We start from the raw sequence: 20,197 nt of genomic DNA on the forward strand, positions 1-20,197 counted from the left end.
GTTAAAATATACTAATGAATTGTTAAAATGAAATATTATTTCTTATCCAATTACTATATTATTGACAGAGTAATCAATTTAATACTTGATTACTAAAATAACTGATAGTTGCAGCCCTACTTGTATTCAGAAAGCCATAGTCAAACATTAGTTTTCAGCACCAGTAGAACTATGAGAGGCCTTCAAGAATAAAAAAAAACTACAGTTCCCAACAAGATGATGTCACTTCCTGTAGTTGCAATAAGAACGAGATAGTTAATGCTCACAACATGGTGGCTGATATTCAAATGTAGGAAATGCTTTTAGCAGCTGATCGTTCAAAAATCTGTATTATGTTTTTGTTGTGCATGCTTTTTATGTGATTTCTGCAAATACAGTGGAAGGAAACGGCACTCTGGGACACATTAAGTGCATGATATATAAATGTAACTTTTCTGGATTATATGCAAAAATTATCACTCTATCAATCTAATAAGTCTTGATTTAGAGTTCTGCATTGGTCCATTGTACATAACTGAAAATCCTCTCTGAATGAAAACCTGACATGCACCTCGGGAAGTGTAACTACATGTCCAAAAAAATTGATTACTGACTAGGCTTCAGAAGTGCTTTCCAGTTACATCTTAGGCCCCATCACTCAATTAACAAGTTGGAGTGGCATTTAGCGGTTAGCATTAGCTTACTAATTAGCGTTAGCGCTGGGCTGAGAAATATTTCTTGCTAGAACCCTGAAGTTACCATGGCCACCACCAATGTTAATGGCAGAGAAGTAAGTTGTTTCTCCACCATTAGTACATCAAGCTAGTGGTGGGCAGATAGATCCTAATATTGATAAAATTGACACCAACGTTGGTATTGGCATTGATCAATATCAGTGTGATGAGATTGATACTTTGGCTTCAGTTTCTCTCCTGTATGCAGTGCTGCGGTTTTATCAAAGATGCGAGCTGATTGTCTAAGTGTCACTCCTGTCACAGCACAGAGCAGGCACACTTTGCTTCTCCCCTCCCCTGTTTTGTTATAGTGTCATGTGACACATAATATATTTTATTTGGGAAAAAAATGGAATTTACTATGAAATATTTAAAGCAAATTTAAATTTGTACAACTTGTTTACTTAAGATCAATTTGAGAAGTAATTCTGATCATGTTTCACATTTTGTTGGGTCATGTAGTGTCAGGCACTGATCTTGGTCTTGTCTCGGTCTCGATACACTCTGGTCTTGGTCTTGGGTTAGGTGGTATTGACTACAACGCTGGTAAATAGCTATTTGTAAATAACTGTAAATAAACATTTTAAGTGTGTGCAAGATCCCATTTCTGGTCATTGCGAGGCTTCAAATGTCATCAACACAATCCTTGACACAGAAAGATACATCACTATCTTTTACTGTAACTACCTCAGCAAAATGGCAACTCTGCTTTTTAAGTTAAAGATTGTGTTTGTTTTACAAACTGAGTTTAGCCAGTTTCTAATGGCTTACAGACCTTTACCTTTATTTACACCAATATGAATGACAATTAGCAGATGGTCCTCTAGAGAGGCAACTGAATCAGTTGTCTTTTTTCAAGTTCTCTATACTACCATGACTTAGATGACTGAGAAATTATGCAGACTTAACAGATGGTTTATTCCCTGGAATGAAGAGGTTTTCCAAATGATGCTTACCTCCACAGGGTAACGCTGGCTGTTGATACTATGTTCAGAGCCCACAGATCCATTGCTTGGCCCCCAGTGAAACTCCACTTTTTCTGCCTTAAACCTCCCTGGTAGACCTGCTCCCCGAACAAAGTAATCATCTTTCAACATAATGGCCACTGGAAGAAATACAGAAAATCAGAGAAAAACTGACAATGAAAAAAGTGAACTTTCATACATTACTAATCATATTTTTCAGCATACATAGCAATCAGTTCTCACAAAGAAACAGAAAATTTATGTCTGTTGTTGACATGAAGATAAATTTCAAAGATTGCTTGAAACACCATCAAAATTTGTTAAAGGACACATGCTCAGCATGAAACCTCTTTAAGGTGTAAGAAGACACAAACTAAAAGATACTAAGTATTCTAAGACATGTTAAGGGAAGGACTGTGTTTATACTTCAGATTCAAGATGAATAAATGCTCACTAAAGATAATTTCTGTCATTTTCCAGAAGTTCTCATATGAGAGGCTAATTTGCGGGGCAGGAACATTCTCTTAAGTTGCTGATAGTTGACCTTGCAGGGTTCTTTGTTGTTCTATTGCATCTTGCTGAGATGTAGAGAATTAAGACTTGCTCTTATTTTAACTTTTACAAATGGGTCTGAAAGAATTCCTACATTCCACTGAACAGTTTAGCACCTCCTTCCATGACTTTATCAGACTTTAGTCATGTTTATAGAGGCAGCGCTCAAATGAAGTGTTTCATCATTTTAGGACTTGACTAAGACTTATGAGTCATGAAATATCACCAAAATCACATTTAGAAGCCAACTTTACATACCCCATTCTTAAAAAGCTCTACTAGCACCCCTTAACCAGAATTGTTTGACAGACTCAGATCTTTTTAGCGTACAATTTGAAAGTCCTACAGGGTCAGTGTCACTACTGGTAGCATGAGGTGATACCTGGACCCTTCAGAGGTTGCAGAAGTAGTCCAACTCATCGAGGATAGCACATCATACTTGTCATTACCAGAAGGTTTGTTGTGTCTCCCAGCAAAGTCTCAAGAGCATAGAAGAGATTCCGTGAGACAGGCAGTTACTGTAGGAGAGTTGGACAGGGCTGTAGAAGGTCCTTAACCCATCAGCAGGACTGACATCTGCTCCTTTGTGTAAGGAGGAACAGGATGAGCACTGCCAAAGTCCTACAAAATGACCTCCAGCAGGCCACTGGTGTGAATGTCTCTGATCAAACAATAAAAAACAGACTTCAGCAGGTTCACCCTGAGTACATCTGACAGACATGAAAGGTTCAGCATGACCAGTTTGGTGGTGAGTCAGTGATGATCTGGGGAGGCATATCCAAAGAGGGATGAAGTCCTCTATATGCTAGGCAACGACCCCTTGACTGCCATTACATATTGGGATGAAATCCTTGGACTCATTGTCAGAACCTACACTGGGTCTGTGGGTCCTGGGTTCCCCCGATGCATGGCAATGCCTGGCCTGATGTGGTATGCAGGCAGTTCCTGAAGGAGGAACAACCTGCTATCACTGACTGGCCCCCACACTCACCTGAACTAAATCCAATAGAACACCTCTGGGATATTACGTCTGGGTCCATTCAATGGTGCCAGGTTGCACCTGAGACTGTCCAGGAGCTCAGTCATGCCCTGGTCCAGATCTGGGACAAGATCCCCAGGACACCAGCCATCATCTCATCAGGAGCATGCCCCAACATTGTCAGTCATACATACAAGTATGTGGGGGCCATACAAACTACTGAGTACCATTTTGAGTTGCTGCAATGACATTTTGAGAAAATGGACTAGCCTACTTAATATTTTTTTTTTCACTTTGCTTTTCAGAATGTCTTTGAATTCAGCCCAGTGTAGATTTATAATTTTTATTTCCATTAAATGATGTGGGATCCTTTCATTTAGTTCACATCCAGATATCCATGTTTTTTTTTCTTTTTTTTTTTTTTTTTATTGAGATCTGATGTGTTTTCAATTTTTCAATTGTATATATATATATATATATACATATATATACATCCATCCATCCATCCATCCATTCACTTCCGCTTATCCTGGTCAGGGTCGCGGGGATATATATACATATATATATATATACATATATATATATATACATATATATATATATATATATATATATATATATATATATATATATATATATATATATATATATATATATATATATATATATATATATATATATATGATCTTCAGCCTAATATATTCAATTTCAGTTTCAGACTACATTAAAACTTAAAAACATGAGTTTATCTTGAGAAATGTTTGAGTTGATTTGTGGTTGGATTTGTGTTGCGCCTTATGGACTTTTTATTCAGCCTAAAAATTTGGCTCATCTTTTGTTCAACTCATTCTGCCTCCCCAGGTCTGCATTTTGGGTCCTTATTCACTAACAGTTGACAGAAAGTCAAATTAAAGACTTTTAGAAATATGACATATTACACCAAAATGCAGAAATAGTGTATGAAAAATTAAGTACACTATTTTTAGGTTCATCAGTCCACAGTGAAAAATATTAACTTGAAAACACTGAAGATAGTTGCCAGTTAAAAGTTAACTGGCACAGTATCATGATCCTGCCTTGTTTGTTGTTGTTTTGGAAGTGCTTTTTCCTCTCACTCCAGGGATAGAGTAGGGCTAGTGGTCTTCTCTCTGGGGCATGAATTCTCTTTGCAGTCTGACACACCTGAGACTAGTCTGGTTACAATTACTCCTGCCATTCAAGGGCCAGTTCAAGCGTTCTGTCTTTGTTCGAGTTTCAGCTACCCCTCGCAGTAACTACTCTCCAGCCTACTTCGTGTTTTGAGACCCTTTCTGCACTTAATCTGTGTGTTCTTTGTGTACAGCTCACTTCACCTGCTACGGGAAATCACTTTTTCACCTAACTTACCTGCAGCGATTGGACTGGCCTCCTCCCAGCTCATCTCAATAACTTACTGCCTTCAAACCCTGACCCTGCCCTCCTGGAAACCACAAACCCATCAACAACAAACAATCCCCCCAAGGACTGTTTCACTGCCAATGCCAAGTAAGCTGCTCAGTTTTCTACATTAGATTTTGTTTTCTTATTCCTCTTGGATTCACCTTGCCCTCTGGATTAGAAACTAACTACCCTTTCCTCTGTCTTAGGACCTAACCTGCGTTACCTATCTCCAGTGCTCTTTCTCCTGTGACCTACCATTGCTGCTAATGGATGACTTCCTTAGGATATTGTTTTGGGTAGATTCCTGCTTAAAAGTTGACTGCCTTGATGTTCATAATGTTTCTGTAAAAAATTTTCTAGGAAAACCACAAACATGTTGTTATGTCCCCTGAGTCTAGAGGGCGAGGGAGCAACATATGATCAAGAAAATAAACAAGGAAAACAAAGCTGTCAATATAATAAATACTGTTTATTTACAAGAAAAGGCTAAAAACGAGTCAGAACACAAAACAGTCTCCAAACGGGAGACGCCACCTGTCCTGCCAGGGGGTTACCACTAAATGAAATGGTCAAACACAGCACAAACCCTACAGCCAAAACCCACTCCTCCGGACTCTTGGAGCACATCTGTTGTCGGCCAACAGACAATACACCCTCCACAATGGGAGTAAATCATTGTCCACACAAGCACCACTGCTTGAACTGGCCTTGCAACACTCTCTCTTCCTTTTCGCCATCTTCTCTCCGATGCTTTATATCAGGTGTCCTTAATTAGGATTGGACTCACCTGGGGAGTAGCCCCGGCTGTGGAGAGAGAGACAGAGAGAGAGAATGCCCTGGTCCAGATCTGGGACCCACAGAACACTAACATTATAGCACGCAGCCATAACACAACCACCCACAAGAATGAATACCACATAGGCAGGTCTACACACAAAGAGTCAGCAGTGGAATGAATACCTGACTTGGTATTTATTAAACTTCTGAGAAAAATAGCAGACAGGATGGCTGTTTCCTCGGGCAGTGGAGTCAAATAGATTGGAGAAATCTGGGGCGGTAAGAACAGGAGAGCTAGAGAGGAGAGCTTAACGTACTCTATAAGCATGCTGGCAACGCACATCAGGGTCAGCAATAATTGATTTCCAGTTTTTGTCTTTGGTAGCGGTCCAACAAAGTCAACTGTTACATGTTTGACCGGTTCCCCAATAACAGGGATGGGGGTGGAGTGGGCCAGGAGGAACCACCTGATTTGGTTTGCCTGTAACCTGGCAAACGTTACAGGGTCGACAGAAATGCATGTACATTTTTTATGATTCCCAGGTGCCCCGACCATGGGTGATAATGTGCTAGCATCAACACATGATGATGTAACACAAAAGGCACGACCACTTGATATACTGTTTTCCAGTTACCATCCCTGTTTCCACTCGCGTCAGTAACTATAACCTCTCCCTGAGGAGTGATCCACTTTCTCATTAGAACTCCATCTTTTATTAGGTAAGAGGGCGAGCAGGCTTTCTTTTTATTTGGGTCAGTTACAGTTGCAAAGCACTTGGTTAAATCAGTGTTGGACTTCTGGGCACTAATGAATGCCTCATGCATCACAGACAATCCTGGGGACAGCACGTATGACAAACTCTCCCATTCGGAGAGCCTAGGCTTCAGAGTGCTGGCACTCTCACCAACCCCGTCACTCAAGCCACCCTCTCCAGCAGACTCGGCCGCCAGCCAGGAGTTTGTTATTCAGCATCCTGTGTTAGTTTGCATGATTGGGGTGATTGGGCTCGAGTGAGAACATTAGTAGGAAACACAGATGGATGACTGTTAGACAGCTCATCTAGCCCTGACACTGGTGTGTTTATTACATCAGGGACCGGGTGTACCTTCCCTCCCGCTATGTCATTCCCCATGATAAAGTCCACACCCTTTATCGGAAAAGACGATCGGACAGCTACATCAAACCAACCACTGACTAGTTTGGAAGTTATCCACACATGATGCAGGGACGTATCCCATCTCTACGCCTTGCAGCAGTGTGCTAACCTGACAAGAGAAAGCCTCATTAATAGGAGACCGAGACCCACCCGTGTCTCTCAGCATTCTAACAGGACGTTCATCCGCTGGTTTCCCCGTTAGTGACACTGTCCTTTTAAAGCGGAAGTGCTCAAAACATGGTTCTGTTTCCTTTATCTGACTAGTATCTGGCCTCTGGGGTGAAACAGTTTTAATTAACCCTACTCCCTGTGGATTATGTACCCTTTGCTGTCTCTGTTACAAAGCCAGACAGTCAGCCACCTATATGACCAGGTTTGTGACAGTAGAAACAAAGCTTTTCAGTCTTTACACTGGGTGCAGGGAGTGGAGCTTTAACACTTTCACTACCTCAGGGGGTAGGTGGAAGAGGAGCATCCTCATTAGCGAAAACAGTTTTACGGGTCAATGTGTACTCATCTGAAAGTAACGCAGCCTGTTTTAATGTAGACACCTTCTGTTTTAATAAACAGATATCTGGTCCGGCACACAGTTCTTGAACTCCTCTAGCAGTAGCAACTCCCACAGAGAGGCCATGTCCTCTGCCTTCCATGCAGCACGCCAGCGATCAAACAACAATTCTTTTTCTCAGGCAAAGTCAGCAAACATCTGTCCGGACACTTTACAGAGAAGTGTTTTCTGTAGACTTCAGGCACTAATTCGTACACTGTCAATATAGCGTTTTTCACTTCATCATAGCTCAGGCTGTCCTCGATAGAAAGAGAAGCACACGCTTCCTGGGCCTTTCCTGACAGTCTACACTGCAAGAGAACAGCAGTCACTATATGCTCAAATGCCCCCAAAGTTGTGAGTGAGAGCTGTCACATCCTCTTCCAGCCACAGTGAGGCTCTGCAGCTCCAACTCCCGCATCCTGAGTGCAGTGTTGGCCTCCAGCTTCTTTAATTCCAGCTCCCTTCTAAGCCGAAACTCACGTTCCTCTTTTTCCTTTTCCATGCTTAGGCGAGCCATTCGCAATTTTACTCAGGTGCTTAATCGTGTTCCAGCTGAGGACCCAGCAGAGTCAGGATCAAACCATGGCAAGGTGACTGGCTTTTCCTCCCTTCCGCCACCCCACTGAGCAGGCGTGGCAGCCAAGGGCGCCTCCAGAAGCGACTCAGCCTCTGCTGGTGCATCGAGTACTCCCTCACTTATTAAGTGATCAATAAGTGCTTCTTGCAATGAGAACTTTATAATGTTTTGCGAGTGCCAGCAAATTAGCTTTCTTACAGCCCTCCAACTTCTCTAGGCTAGGAGCAGCAGCAAAACCATCCAGGTCAAACACCATACTGACGCACATACAAAAAGCTACACCCAATGCTACAAACAATAGCCACCTGAGACCCCACACCCGACTTTCCCAGACCTGCCTAATCCATACCCTGCCTGGCTATCTTCTGAGGTGTACCGAGCTCAGAGGGCTGTAAAGGCGAAAACGGAGAGGGCAACCCCTCTGGACCACCTACCCCCACCAGAGAATTAGCTTCTTCGCTCAGAGTTACCTCAAAAATAAAAAAAGGCAAAATAATAACTGAGCACTCGTCAGAAGAGCCTGCCTGTTTGTCAGAGCCTAATCTAGCTGAGGAAGTCACACAGTGCAACAACAACAACAACGCCTCCAGATTTTTGTACAACGATTTGCAGAAACATCAGGTGTCACAATAAGATGCCACACAAATTTGTGCCACTCCAAAAAACAGTTCCTGTCTACCAGTAGACAGCAAGCTGCATATTGCTTCAGAGCTTGGCATGTTTTGTTTTAGTCCACTTTGTCTTGGTAAAACAGTGGAGGAAGATTTGGTTTTTTTTGGGTGGGAGTATCATCTCTGCTTGCCTTCCTGTAAAAGTCACAGCATGTCATTGTAATACAGACTGATCATTCCCAACAGTAGTTCCTACAGTGAGCACTGTTGCATCAGAAATGGATGACATAGTAAAGAACGCAACCTGATAAAATAAATCATTTTTTCTTTTACATCACATGAATGACCACCTGTATGTATGCCAATTATGAAATAGATGGCAGCAGGAGTCATTATGGGTAGAAAACAAGCTGCTGGAGGTAGTTTGATAATGTGGGCAAAGCTCTACTGGCATTCATGCGCACATGAAATTGACATGTACCAGATACCTAAACATTGTTGAGGATCATGTAAACATTTTCATTTAAGCTGTATTTTCTGATGATAATGGCTCTTTTAGCGCCAATCACAGGAAAACAAGTCGGCAACATCTGTATAACTTAAAAAAACAGGTGATTAATGACTGATTACATTGATTTTTAATTAATTTTATTTTGTTTTATTTGCTGTCTGGGACCAATTGGAAGTAGCTGCAGTAACCAATTTGTTTCCCAGGGGCTGGGAATGCAGCACCTTTACCCTTTGGGCAACCAGTTTTTGTCTGGTAACCCTCCCATAAGTCACTTGTCCGAGAATATACCTTTTTTTTGCAAACAAAAATGCTAAGAACTTGAGAGATATATGAGTCAGGGCTGATTGTCATGAATCTCCTCAGTCTTCTTTATCTTTGCTATCTAGTTTACCAGGTAGCAATTTCCCATATTTAAATTGTAGTGCTACGATTAAAGGAGATACTTTGCTACACCCCCACACTGGAAGGAAGTTGAAAATCAAACATAGGATTTCTTGTAGAACCAAATTTCTGGTTTATCTGTTGAAATGCCCTTGTGGGCTTGAGGTAAAACCTAAAGAGAACTAAATATCAGGATTTCTGAACACATTCCAGTGGTTTAAAATTGGTGTGCTTAGAGCTGTGTTGAAGCTGTTTTTGTGGAATTGTAGAGGTGCATTTTGATAAGGATTGTTGGCACATGTCTGCTACATTTGGTATAATTTTTTCTGCAGGGGCTTTTCATTAGAGGTCTGCTTTTAGATTGGTATTGAATCATATCTGGATTTTATATCTTTGTCCTCTCACTTTTTGCTCAGTCTTCACTTTGAGTGTTTAGAACTAAACCCCACATATTCCTGCTCGCAGTGATATCAGTAACACTTTACTCTAACCTGACTACTTTTTTCTGTAACAAGTAATCTAACGCGTTACTATTTGCAGTCCAGTAATCAGATTAAAGTTACTTATTCAAGTCACTGTGCGTTACTATTTTTGTCATTTTCCTTAATAAAAAGATATATTTTTGCTTTCTTCTTGTGTGTATGTGTGTGTATGTATATATATGTGTGTGTGTGTGTGTGTGTATGTATATATATGTACACTGCTCAAAAAAATAAAGGGAACACTTAAACAGCACAATATAACTCCAAGTAAATCAAACTTCTGTGAAATCAAACTGTCGGAAGCAACACTGATTGACAATCAATTTCACATGCTGTTGTGTAGGGGCGCCGCTACGTACTTTCTGAGGTGTATGCGGACACATTTTTAGGTGCCCCCCTATTTTTCGTACTAACAATTCATCTGCACATTTTAACTAACTGCAGTTTTTCTCTATGTCACATGTGTCAGACTTAAGGCCTGCGGGACACTTCCGGCCCACGATCTAAATGATGATTTCATATAGCTATTATTAATAGCTCGCGGGTAAATGTGCTCCCACCACTTATACTACAAATTCCATGCATTTCAACAGCTGCCGGCAGGCCAAAAACTGTGCGCTAACCCGTTTTCCATGTTGCCAATTGATCAGTGATCAGCGGATAAAACATCGGTCAGCATGTTTTACAGTGACATTTAAGCTGCCTGACTCCCCAAAAATGACCAAACGAAAGTGGAAAACAGGGATTTTCCAAACAGGTGGGAGGCAAAAGACCTGAACGCTGACATCGGAGGTGAACCATCTGTCTCTTTTCCTCACTTGCGATGCGGGGAAAAGAGCGGATTGGTGGGACAGATACGGGAGAAGATGAAGAGGGAGACCTGCACAGGTGAGCTGACAGTGCGTCATTGCGTCACACCGCAGGAAACGCAGCAAAGTCCTGAAGACAGAACGTGTCATAAACACCGAAAAACAGACAGGGAACTTTGTAAGAGGTTTAAATCACAGCAGTTTCAGTCTTCTCTGGAGTAAATAGCTTCTGAATCATTACACACGTGCGATGAGCTGCCTGATGAAATCTGTCAGCTCATAGAAAGTGAAGGAAACGGCACCAAACAATCGCACAAACCAAACCACAATAGTGTGATTATCACCAGATTGTAGTTATAGTGATCGTGCTGGTGGCTACAGCTGATGTAAGGAAAAAATAACAGCTGACATTATCTGTACAGGGAGTAAAACCCCACAGACAACAGAGGCGTGGAAAAAACTTGTCAGCGATGATCCACTCCTGAATCATGCCTGAAATTTCGATTTCTGTAGCTGCAAAATCAAGTGCGCGCATGACCTTAGCGACATCAAACGTGCAAATTGTGAACTTTCCCTGCGCTGTGGTAGATTGTAAATTGCAGTGAAATAATACAGGAGCAAGCAGCGATCAAAGCAGCGATCTAGCCGGTGAGGAGTGCGTGGGCGGGCTCCCGTTTGCTAAATGCAGAGACAGCAGAGCTCCGAAAGTGAAGGTGAAATCCTCAGCTGGGCTCGAGGGTGTCTCAGACCGGCGCCGCGCCTTGTGATCAACTGCTACCTAGAACACTACACACACACACACACACACTCACATACATACACAATGCACCATCTGCATCCTCTCAACATTTACTGTGTGCAGATCACTTATTCATGGACTTATAAAATAGAAGACTTCTATGACATAACTTACGACTGTCTTTAAACAGGGACAGGAGGAGGGGAGGTGAAGGAGCGCAGGGGCGCCTAATCAGCACCGCACCTCTGTTATTGATCATGTCATGTGCACAGAAAATGCAACTAGAGAAGTATTTTCCCACATCGTTTTGGCGCCCCCCTCTTGTGCGGCGCCCCTATGCATTGCATATAGTGCATACCCCCTTTTTGCGCCACTGCTGTTGTCCAATTGAATAGACAACAAGTGGAAATTATTGACAATTAATAAGACACACTCAATAAAGGAGTGGTTCTGCAGGTGGGGACCACAGACCACTTCTCAGTACCTATGCTTTCTGGTTGATGTTTTGGTCACTTTTGAATGTTGGTGGTGCTTTCACAGTCGTGGTAGCATGAGACGGACTCTACAACCCACACAAGTGGCTCAGGTAGTGCAGCTCATCCAGGATGGCAAGTCAATGCGAGCTGTGGCAAGAAGGTTTGCTGTGTCTGTCAGCGTAGTGTCCAGAGGCTGGAGGCGCTACCAGGAGACAGGGCAGTACACCAGGAGACGTGGAGGAGGCCGTAGGAGGGCAACAACCCAGCAGCAGGACCGCTACCTCCGTCTTTGTGCAAGGAGGAACAGGAGGAGCACTGCCAGAGCCCTGCAAAATGACCTCCAGCAGGCCACAGATGTGCATGTGTATGCACAAATGGTTAGAAACTGACTCTATGAGGAAGGTATGAAGGCCTGACGTCCACAGATGGGGGTTGTGCTCACAGCCCAACACTGTGCAGGATGCTTGGTATTTGCCAGCGAACACCAGGATTGGCAAATTCGCCACTGGCACCTTGTGCTCTTCACAGAAGAAAGCAGGTTCACACTGAGCACATGTGACAGACATGACAGAGTCTGGAGACGCCGTGGAGAGTGATCTGCTGCCTGCAACATCCTTCAGCATAACCGGTTTGGCAGTGGGTCAGTAATGGTGTGGGGTGGCATTTCTTTGGAGGGCCGCACAGCCCTCCATGTGCTTGCCAGAGGTAGCATGACTGCCATTAGGTACCGAGATGAGATCCTTAGACCCCTTGTGAGGCCATATGCTAGTGCGGTTGGCCCTGGGTTCCTCCTAATGCAGGACAATGCTAGACCTCATGTGGCTGGAGTGTGTCAGCAGTTCCTGCAAGATGAAGGCATTGAAGCTATGGACTGGACTGCCCGTTCCCCAGACCTCAATCTGATTGAGCACATCTGGGACATCATGTCTCGCTCCATCCACTAACGTCACATTGCACCACAGACTGTCCAGGAGTTGGCGGATGCTTTAGTCCAGGTCTGGGAGGAGATCCCTCAGGAGACCATCCACCACCTCATCAGGAGCATGCCCAGGCATTGTCATACAGGCACGTGGAGGCCACACACAATACTGAGCCTCATTTTGACTTGTTTTAAAGACATTAAATCAAAGTTGGATCAGCCTGTAGTGTGTTTTTCCACTTTGATTTTGTGTGTGACTCCAAATGCAGGATGCCCCTCAGCACCCAAACAACAAAAGCTTGACTTCGGTACAATACCATTAAGTGGGGGAGAGCTGAAGAAGTTGGTTGGAGAGTATGTAGTAAAGGAAATGGTGCCCTTAAACACGGTTGACTCGCCCTTGTGTCCTGGTTGTCATTTTTATGTTGCGGCAGTAGGGGGTGCTGTCAGTGTTGTGCCAAAAAGTGACCATCTGCAATGAAGTGATTCCAATGTTTCTGTGTGCTTTTATGTGTGATGTCTTTCCTATTGGTAAATAGAGTGCAGTCAGCTTGATTTATGAAGGGCTTCTATATAATTACCCATTTTGCAAGAATCTCTAGGAGTCTGTGTTATTGTACCTACATTATAATCCAGGGGTCTCCAAACTTGCGGCCCTTGGTCCGCATCCGGCCCCGCCCACTTCCAGTCCGCAAATTGATGTCAAAAATAACATACAGGCCCGGCTCCGCCCACTTCCGGTCCGCCCACTTCCGCCCCTGCGTGTCTTCCCCTGTATCTTTTCTCCATTTCCTGCGTGTTTTCCCCTGTATCTTTTCTCCATTTCCTGCGTGTTTTCCCCTGTATCTTTTCTTCATTTCTTGTCTCTCTCCACTGCCCATAAAAGCTGCTGTGGCCAAAAAAAATGAAAAAGTCACTTTGCCAAACATTTATTGCAGTTTCTATGTTGTGGTAGAAATGCTGTTTCTTGCTCAAAATTACCTGATATTATTCATGAGAGATATGTTTGACATATCTCTAACAGGTTATAGGTCAACAAGTCATTTACAGCCATTTAAATGCAGACGATGACTTTCTAGCACACCGGCAGCTGTTGAATGTAACTCATAAAGTAACTTGTATTCTAACTTAGTTACTTCTAAAAATAAGTAATCAGCAAAGTAACTAAATTACTTTTTCAAGGTAACAATGCCATCACTGCCTGCTTCTTAATAATACTGGAATTTTATTGAAACAGAGCAAACTGAATTGTCTTTCAGGCTTTTCGTCACATTTCTACGCAGAGATTGGTACACAATGAAAACATCTCTTCCTCTCTCATCTCAGCCATATGCACATGGTAAATGGTCTGGTTATTATATAGAGCTTTTCTACTTTACATGAGCACTCAAAACACTTTTATACAGCATGTCTCATTCACCCATTTCCACAAGCATTTTCTACATCTAATTTCTTTCTATCTAACACTCACACTCCAATGAACACATCGAGAGCAACTTGGGGTTGAGTCTCTTGCCCAAGTATACTTTGCCATGCAGACAGGAGCAGCCAGGGATTGAAGCACCAGCCTTACATTTAGTAGATTACCTCCTCTACCTCCTGCACCACAGACACTGCAAAGCCAGAGCAACATTCCTGTGTCTTTCTTTCTTTTCCTTCAACAACAAACAATAGAGGTTATTGTAAATGTTTGTCAAAATACAGCTCTTAATGGGACTGTGTGTGTTAGTGTGTTAGAATAATGTCTGAATGTTATGTTAGTTTTTCCAAAGCATACATACAACATACCGGGGGGGAGGGGGTTACCACCCAACAAAAACTTTTCAAATAGTTAGAAAACGTCATTCAGAACTATGTAATTTGACCACTACCGCCTGACTACCAGTGACCAAGGCATCCACTCTCGTTCTCACAGATACAGGTACACCACCGCACTATTGCATGGTCTGCAGCAATATGGTCTCAGGTTGAAGATCAGATCAAAGGCCTCACTGAATTCTCTAAAATAGCCCATCATCGATTCACAAAAAGACTCTCTACTGACGAACAAGCTGTGGCATACAAGGTGTGGAAAGCAGCCAAAGTCACCAGAGATAAATTCAACAAGGAAGTGGAAGCATTGTGCCACAAAACGGAATCAAAAATGTAAACTGTACGCAGTAAACCAGAGAAAATGATGATTCAGAAGGTATCCACATTAATTCTACATGTTCCTGGTGTTTTCATCTATGCTGGCCCGTGTGTGAGTGTAATCTGGTGATTGGCAGCCAGCACTGTTGCCAACTTCTGTGTACAAAAAACTCGTCAGCTGTCTTAAAAGTCGCTAAAGGATGAATCGAAGTGTCCCCTTCGGTGTGTATGAAGGGACACAATATGAGCATTGTATGTGCACAAAACATGGCGACAGCGGAGGATTTCCAAAAGTACATCACTGGAAAAAGTCCCTAAATTTGTCACTAGTCGCTTTTTGAAAAAATGTTGCTATGGGGCTATGAAAAGTTGCTAAATCTAGTGACAAAATTACTAAGTTGGCAACACTGGCAGCCGGTGTTGCCAAAAACTGATTGCAGCTTCTACCATGTGACAGGAATCAAAATGAATTGATATCATTTATGAGAGATAATGTTTGAGATATGGTTGACAGATTATGGGTCATTTAGCAATAATTTTTTTGGCAAATACCGGAAAGCACTTTTTGGCATACAAATTGCTCCACTGCCACTGTGTACAGTGTGGCAGCATGTACATTTTGCGTACATGCAGAGCAGTACACATTTACATTAAAATTTAAATCAGTTTATTGCAGCCCATAACTTCAAACATATAGGTATATCTGTTTATTAGTGCAATACAATGTTTTAGAAGGAAATAGTATATTTGATACCAAGATTTCCAGAATTATTCAACACCAGGATGTGTTTTTAATACTTCCTATTACATTAAAATACCAAAGAATCAGGTGAAATTAAATGTCATGAAAAAAGATCAATATTTTCTTTGTACACTTTTGGGAGAAGGGGGTCTGAAAAAGAGTACTCTTTGTACACTTTGTAAAAATGTTGATAATTGTGAATGACCCCTTAGCATTAATATGTACAATATTCCCAGCCTCATGCTTTCTTCTTCAGAGACTAGGCAATCAATTGCAACACTACAAATGGCTTAACATACCAAAATTGTCATAGGGCAAGAGGCAGGGTACACCCAATACAGGCTGTCAGCCTGTCAGAGGGCTAACACAGAGAGAGACCTATTCATACCTATAGACAATTTAGAATTACAAATTAACCTAACCCCAGGAACTGAATGTCTTTTGGAGAAAACCCACGCAAACTCTACACAGAAAGGCCGGGACCAAGGTGAATTAGAACCCAGACCTTTTAGGTGTGAAGCAACAGAGATAACCACCATGCCACTGTGCTGCCCTCACCTTGAACTTCAATATTTAATATTTCCTACAGTGTGTCCCTGTGAATGATGCATATTCACAGAACTTAAAATTTGTAGTGAAATACAGTCAGGTTCAAATCAATCAAATCAAATAAACTTTATTGTCCCCCAATGGGAAATTTGTCTTGGACAAACAGTGTTACTCAGCTGCAATTTGTATAATAAAAACAGAGAGAAGGATCAATTATGGTAATAATATGAGAATTTAAAATAAAATAAATAATTAAATAAATAAAAGTTCATAGAAGTTCATCTCTAACATTAAAATGCATATTGGTTTGGCTTGAGGCCTTTTAAACAGTGCTGAGTCTTTGTTCAATAGTCCAATAGATGTTGGGAGGAACGAGAGATTATAGCGGTTTGTTCTACAGCTACTTGTTCTGTAACGTCTTCTTGAAGGTAACAGCTCGTATTGTAAAGAGGATATGGGAAGAATCCTTAATAATCCTGTAAGCCTGCTGTACAACAATTGTTTCATACTTTGATTGGAGAGACTGATACTCCTAATATCCAACAATTTTCATGGCAATTTTACAAGTTTCTCGATTCTCGATTTTACCTTTACTGTAAGTGAGCCATACCAAACTGCCATCCCATATCTGATCAAGCTTTCCAGCACTGCATGATAAAACATACCCATAACCTTGGAACTCACACCAAACAGTCTCAATCTACGAAGAAAGTGTAGCCTTTGTGCCAGTTTTCCACATAAGAAGTCAACATGTTCTTCAAATTTAAAAGATATGTCCATGTAGATGCACGAGTATTTATATGACTTGAACTCATATTCTACTGCACATCCATCGATTACAACAGGATCATGTTTATATATTCCTCTAGGGTCAAATATCATTTCTTTCATTTTTTCAATGTTCAAAATCAGATAATGATCTTCACACCACACTTTGAAGTCCTTGATGTCCTTGTGGTAAAGAGATGGGCAGTCATTTTTTCGTAACAGACAGTATGAGAGTATCATCCGAAAATTTAATTACCTAGTTTTTGAGGTTAGGCTTGATCTTGATCTTTTCACTCAAGAGTGTGGCTGCTCGCCTCTTTCAGTCCATGACAGCAATGGCAAAGCCACTAGCAACTAAAAAAGCACTAGCAAGTAGCAAAGGCAACAGATTGTGCATGTGATATTTCTTCAGAGACACCCTCATAGCAAGGCATTCTAACTGTAGGACTGTAGGACTGTAGGAGCCCCAGTTCATAAGGACAGAGGACAAAAGACATGGTGAGAGCCAGAGATTAATACTGTGATTAAATACAGAGAGGTTTATAAATATAATAATTACAAAGAAAACCCAAAAGTCAAAGTGACATCCTATCAGCAATCACTTGGTGACAGTGGGAAGGAAAAACTCCCTTTTAAACAGAAAGAAACCTCCAGCAGAACCAGGTTCAGGGAGGGGCAGTCATCTGGTGTGACCGATTGGGGCTGAGGGGAGAGAGACGGGACAAAAGACAGACTGTGGAAGAGAGACAGAGAATAATAATAACTAGTGATTAAATGCAGAGTGGGGTAAATACAGGTGAATGAAAAGAAACACTCAGTGCATCATGGGAACCCTCCAGCAGCCTTGGCCTATTGCGGCATATATGATGATATGGTACTATACGGTCTTTAAGATGATGATGATGATGATGATGCTTTATTGATCCCACAATGGGGAAATTACAGTTAACAGAACACCCATCCAAGAAGACAAACAAACAAACATGGGGAGATAGGTGAACTGTGGCCATGCTGCCCCACTTCTGGAGGCCATTAAAAAGACAGAAACAATAGTGAAAACATATAGGGATGAGTGAGGAAAACATCATCTCAAACTTTGTATGAGATGACACACATACACAGTATAAGGTTACAAAAACCTCTGCGATAGAGCAGAAACATATAGCATATAGCACTAAGGTGGGGAAGGATGAAAAGGGAAGCCAGCAAGGGGTGGTCGGGCTACTGTGGGGCTGACTCAAACTCCCTCCTCAGCTAACAGTTCTGATAAGATGTAGAGTTCATCAGCGGCTAGGTCAGGGAGATCAGTCCAACACAGGTCAGAAGAAGACAGGACAGCGTAGAGCATCTGTTTACAAACATCCCGGAGACAATTTGATAAGCAGCAGTCCAAGAACGCCAGGGAGCCAAATTCCTGTTTCTACGACTTATTTTGGTACAGACTGTACTGATTAATTTGTTGACAGCCTTCAGTCTTTGTGGCACCTCTCTGTGGCGAAAAAATCTGTCTGTACCTTCCTGCATTCCCGTCATAAGCAGCCTTACCAAGGCCAGACAGCTGCCTAGACTTCCTTAATTGCAATGACAAGCCAGGTATCTCCAGGTCCAATTCGGAGAAGTCCCAGTGTCAGTAAGCCAAATGTGTGTGTATTCCATTGACAATACGGCCAGGCACGTCATCTTCCACACCACACAGGAATCCATAACGAAGCCAGCTGGAATAAGAGGGAATAGGGTTCTCCTTCCCCCAATCTCCTCATGGTGAAAATTTGATCAAAACAATGGCATTGAGAGACCAGCTGAATTATAAATTCCAGTTCGGAAGTTGTGTGAAGAGAGGCTCTGAAGCAGCAAAGCAGGGGAAAAAGGAAAGGCTGTGGAGAGAAGAAAAGAGCACCTGTGTCCACTGAGAACTTAAGAGAGGCCCTGCTAAGCTGTGGTAGCTTCGGTAGCTTAGCAGGGCCTTCTAAGATAACATGGGCCATGATTATTGAAGACTTTGTATGTGAGGGGAAGAATTTTAAATTTGATTTGCGATTTAACATGAAGCCAATGAAGAGAAGCTAATATAGTTTCTGTCAGTACTCTCGCTGGAGCATTTTTCATCAGCTGAAGGCTTTTCAGGTAATTTTTCAGAAAACCTGATAATAATCAATTACAATAGTCCAGCCTACAAGTAATAAATGCAGGAACTAGTGTTTCAGCATCTCACTGAGAAAGGATATTTCTAATTTTAGAGATATTGCACAAATGCAAATAAATAGTCCTACATTATGTGTTAATATGCGCATTGAAGTACATATCTTGGTCAAATATTTTCCCAGGATTCCTCGCAGTGTTACTGGTGTCACGGATCAGCTGTGTGGCAGGAAAGAAGGGGACCCCAAGGCAGACGAGGTAAATGGAAAAGACAGTCTTTAATTGGCAAAGTGCAGGACAAATCCAGGAACAAAACCAGAACTCAAAACCAGGACAAAACTGAACCACAGAGGAACACAGCAGGGGAGCGAACGACGACGACGCGACGAGGACAAAGTGAAAACACCGACAATATAAACACAGCAGGTAATGGGCAAATGGGAAACAGCTGGGAGGGAAACACAGGAAGCACAATTAAACCAAAAGCGCACAGACAAAAGACCTACCAAAATAAAACAGGAAAGAACCTAACAGAGTACACACTGGCTGAACACCTGGGAATACAGACACCGAAGGATAACCGACACCAGCACAACAGAGCACAAGGGAACAGAAACAGTGAAACCATAATAAAACAGAACTAAATCACCGGAACATAGAATACTGGGCCACCGGCCCAGGACCATGACAGTACCCCCCCCTTAAGGGCCGGCTCCCGACGGCCCACAACAAGAACAAAGAAAAACCAAAACCGGACCAGGGCGGGAGGAGGGGGAACCGGACGGAGGGACCGAACCAAACAAAACCCAGGAGACAAAACAAAACAAACCAGTCCAGGAACTAAACAAAAAACAGGACCAAAACAAAAGGCAGTGGCACAGGGCCGAAGAGCGCCAACGCTCAAAACAGGGGTCAGAAAAACAAAAACACAGGGCCCAGGAAAACAGTACATAGTGTCCAGGAGGACCCACTGGGAAATCCCAAAACAAAAAAAACACAGTTCAGGGGCCACACAGGCCAAGGGCCACAAAGCAGAGTCCAAACGAGGGAGGCTGACCGCGCTCCCAGCAGCGGCGGCAACGACGAGGAGAAGGCACTGGAGGCCGACCGCGCTCCCAGCGGCGGCGGCGGCGATGAGGAGTCACTGGAGACCGACCGCGCTCCCAGCGGCGGCGGCGGCGGCGAGGAGGAGTCACTGGAGGCCGACCGCGCTCCCAGCGGCGGCGGCGGCGGCGAGGAGGAGTCACTGGAG

The 20,197-nt window shown here is 42.7% G+C and overlaps 1 protein-coding gene across 1 annotated transcript in view; it reads right to left on the minus strand.

Annotated features, from left to right (window-relative positions):
- The window catches only part of LOC115776234 (receptor-type tyrosine-protein phosphatase gamma-like), a 462,780-nt gene that overhangs the window by 117,590 nt on the left and 324,993 nt on the right, over positions 1-20,197 (minus strand). The window contains exon 4 of the mRNA XM_030723842.1: positions 1,670-1,818. Coding sequence (XP_030579702.1) covers positions 1,670-1,818 — 149 coding nt within the window. The remainder of the gene's footprint in view (positions 1-1,669; positions 1,819-20,197) is intronic.

This window comes from Archocentrus centrarchus, unplaced genomic scaffold (genome assembly GCF_007364275.1).
Source record: "Archocentrus centrarchus isolate MPI-CPG fArcCen1 unplaced genomic scaffold, fArcCen1 scaffold_29_ctg1, whole genome shotgun sequence".
NCBI lineage: Eukaryota > Metazoa > Chordata > Actinopteri > Cichliformes > Cichlidae > Archocentrus > Archocentrus centrarchus.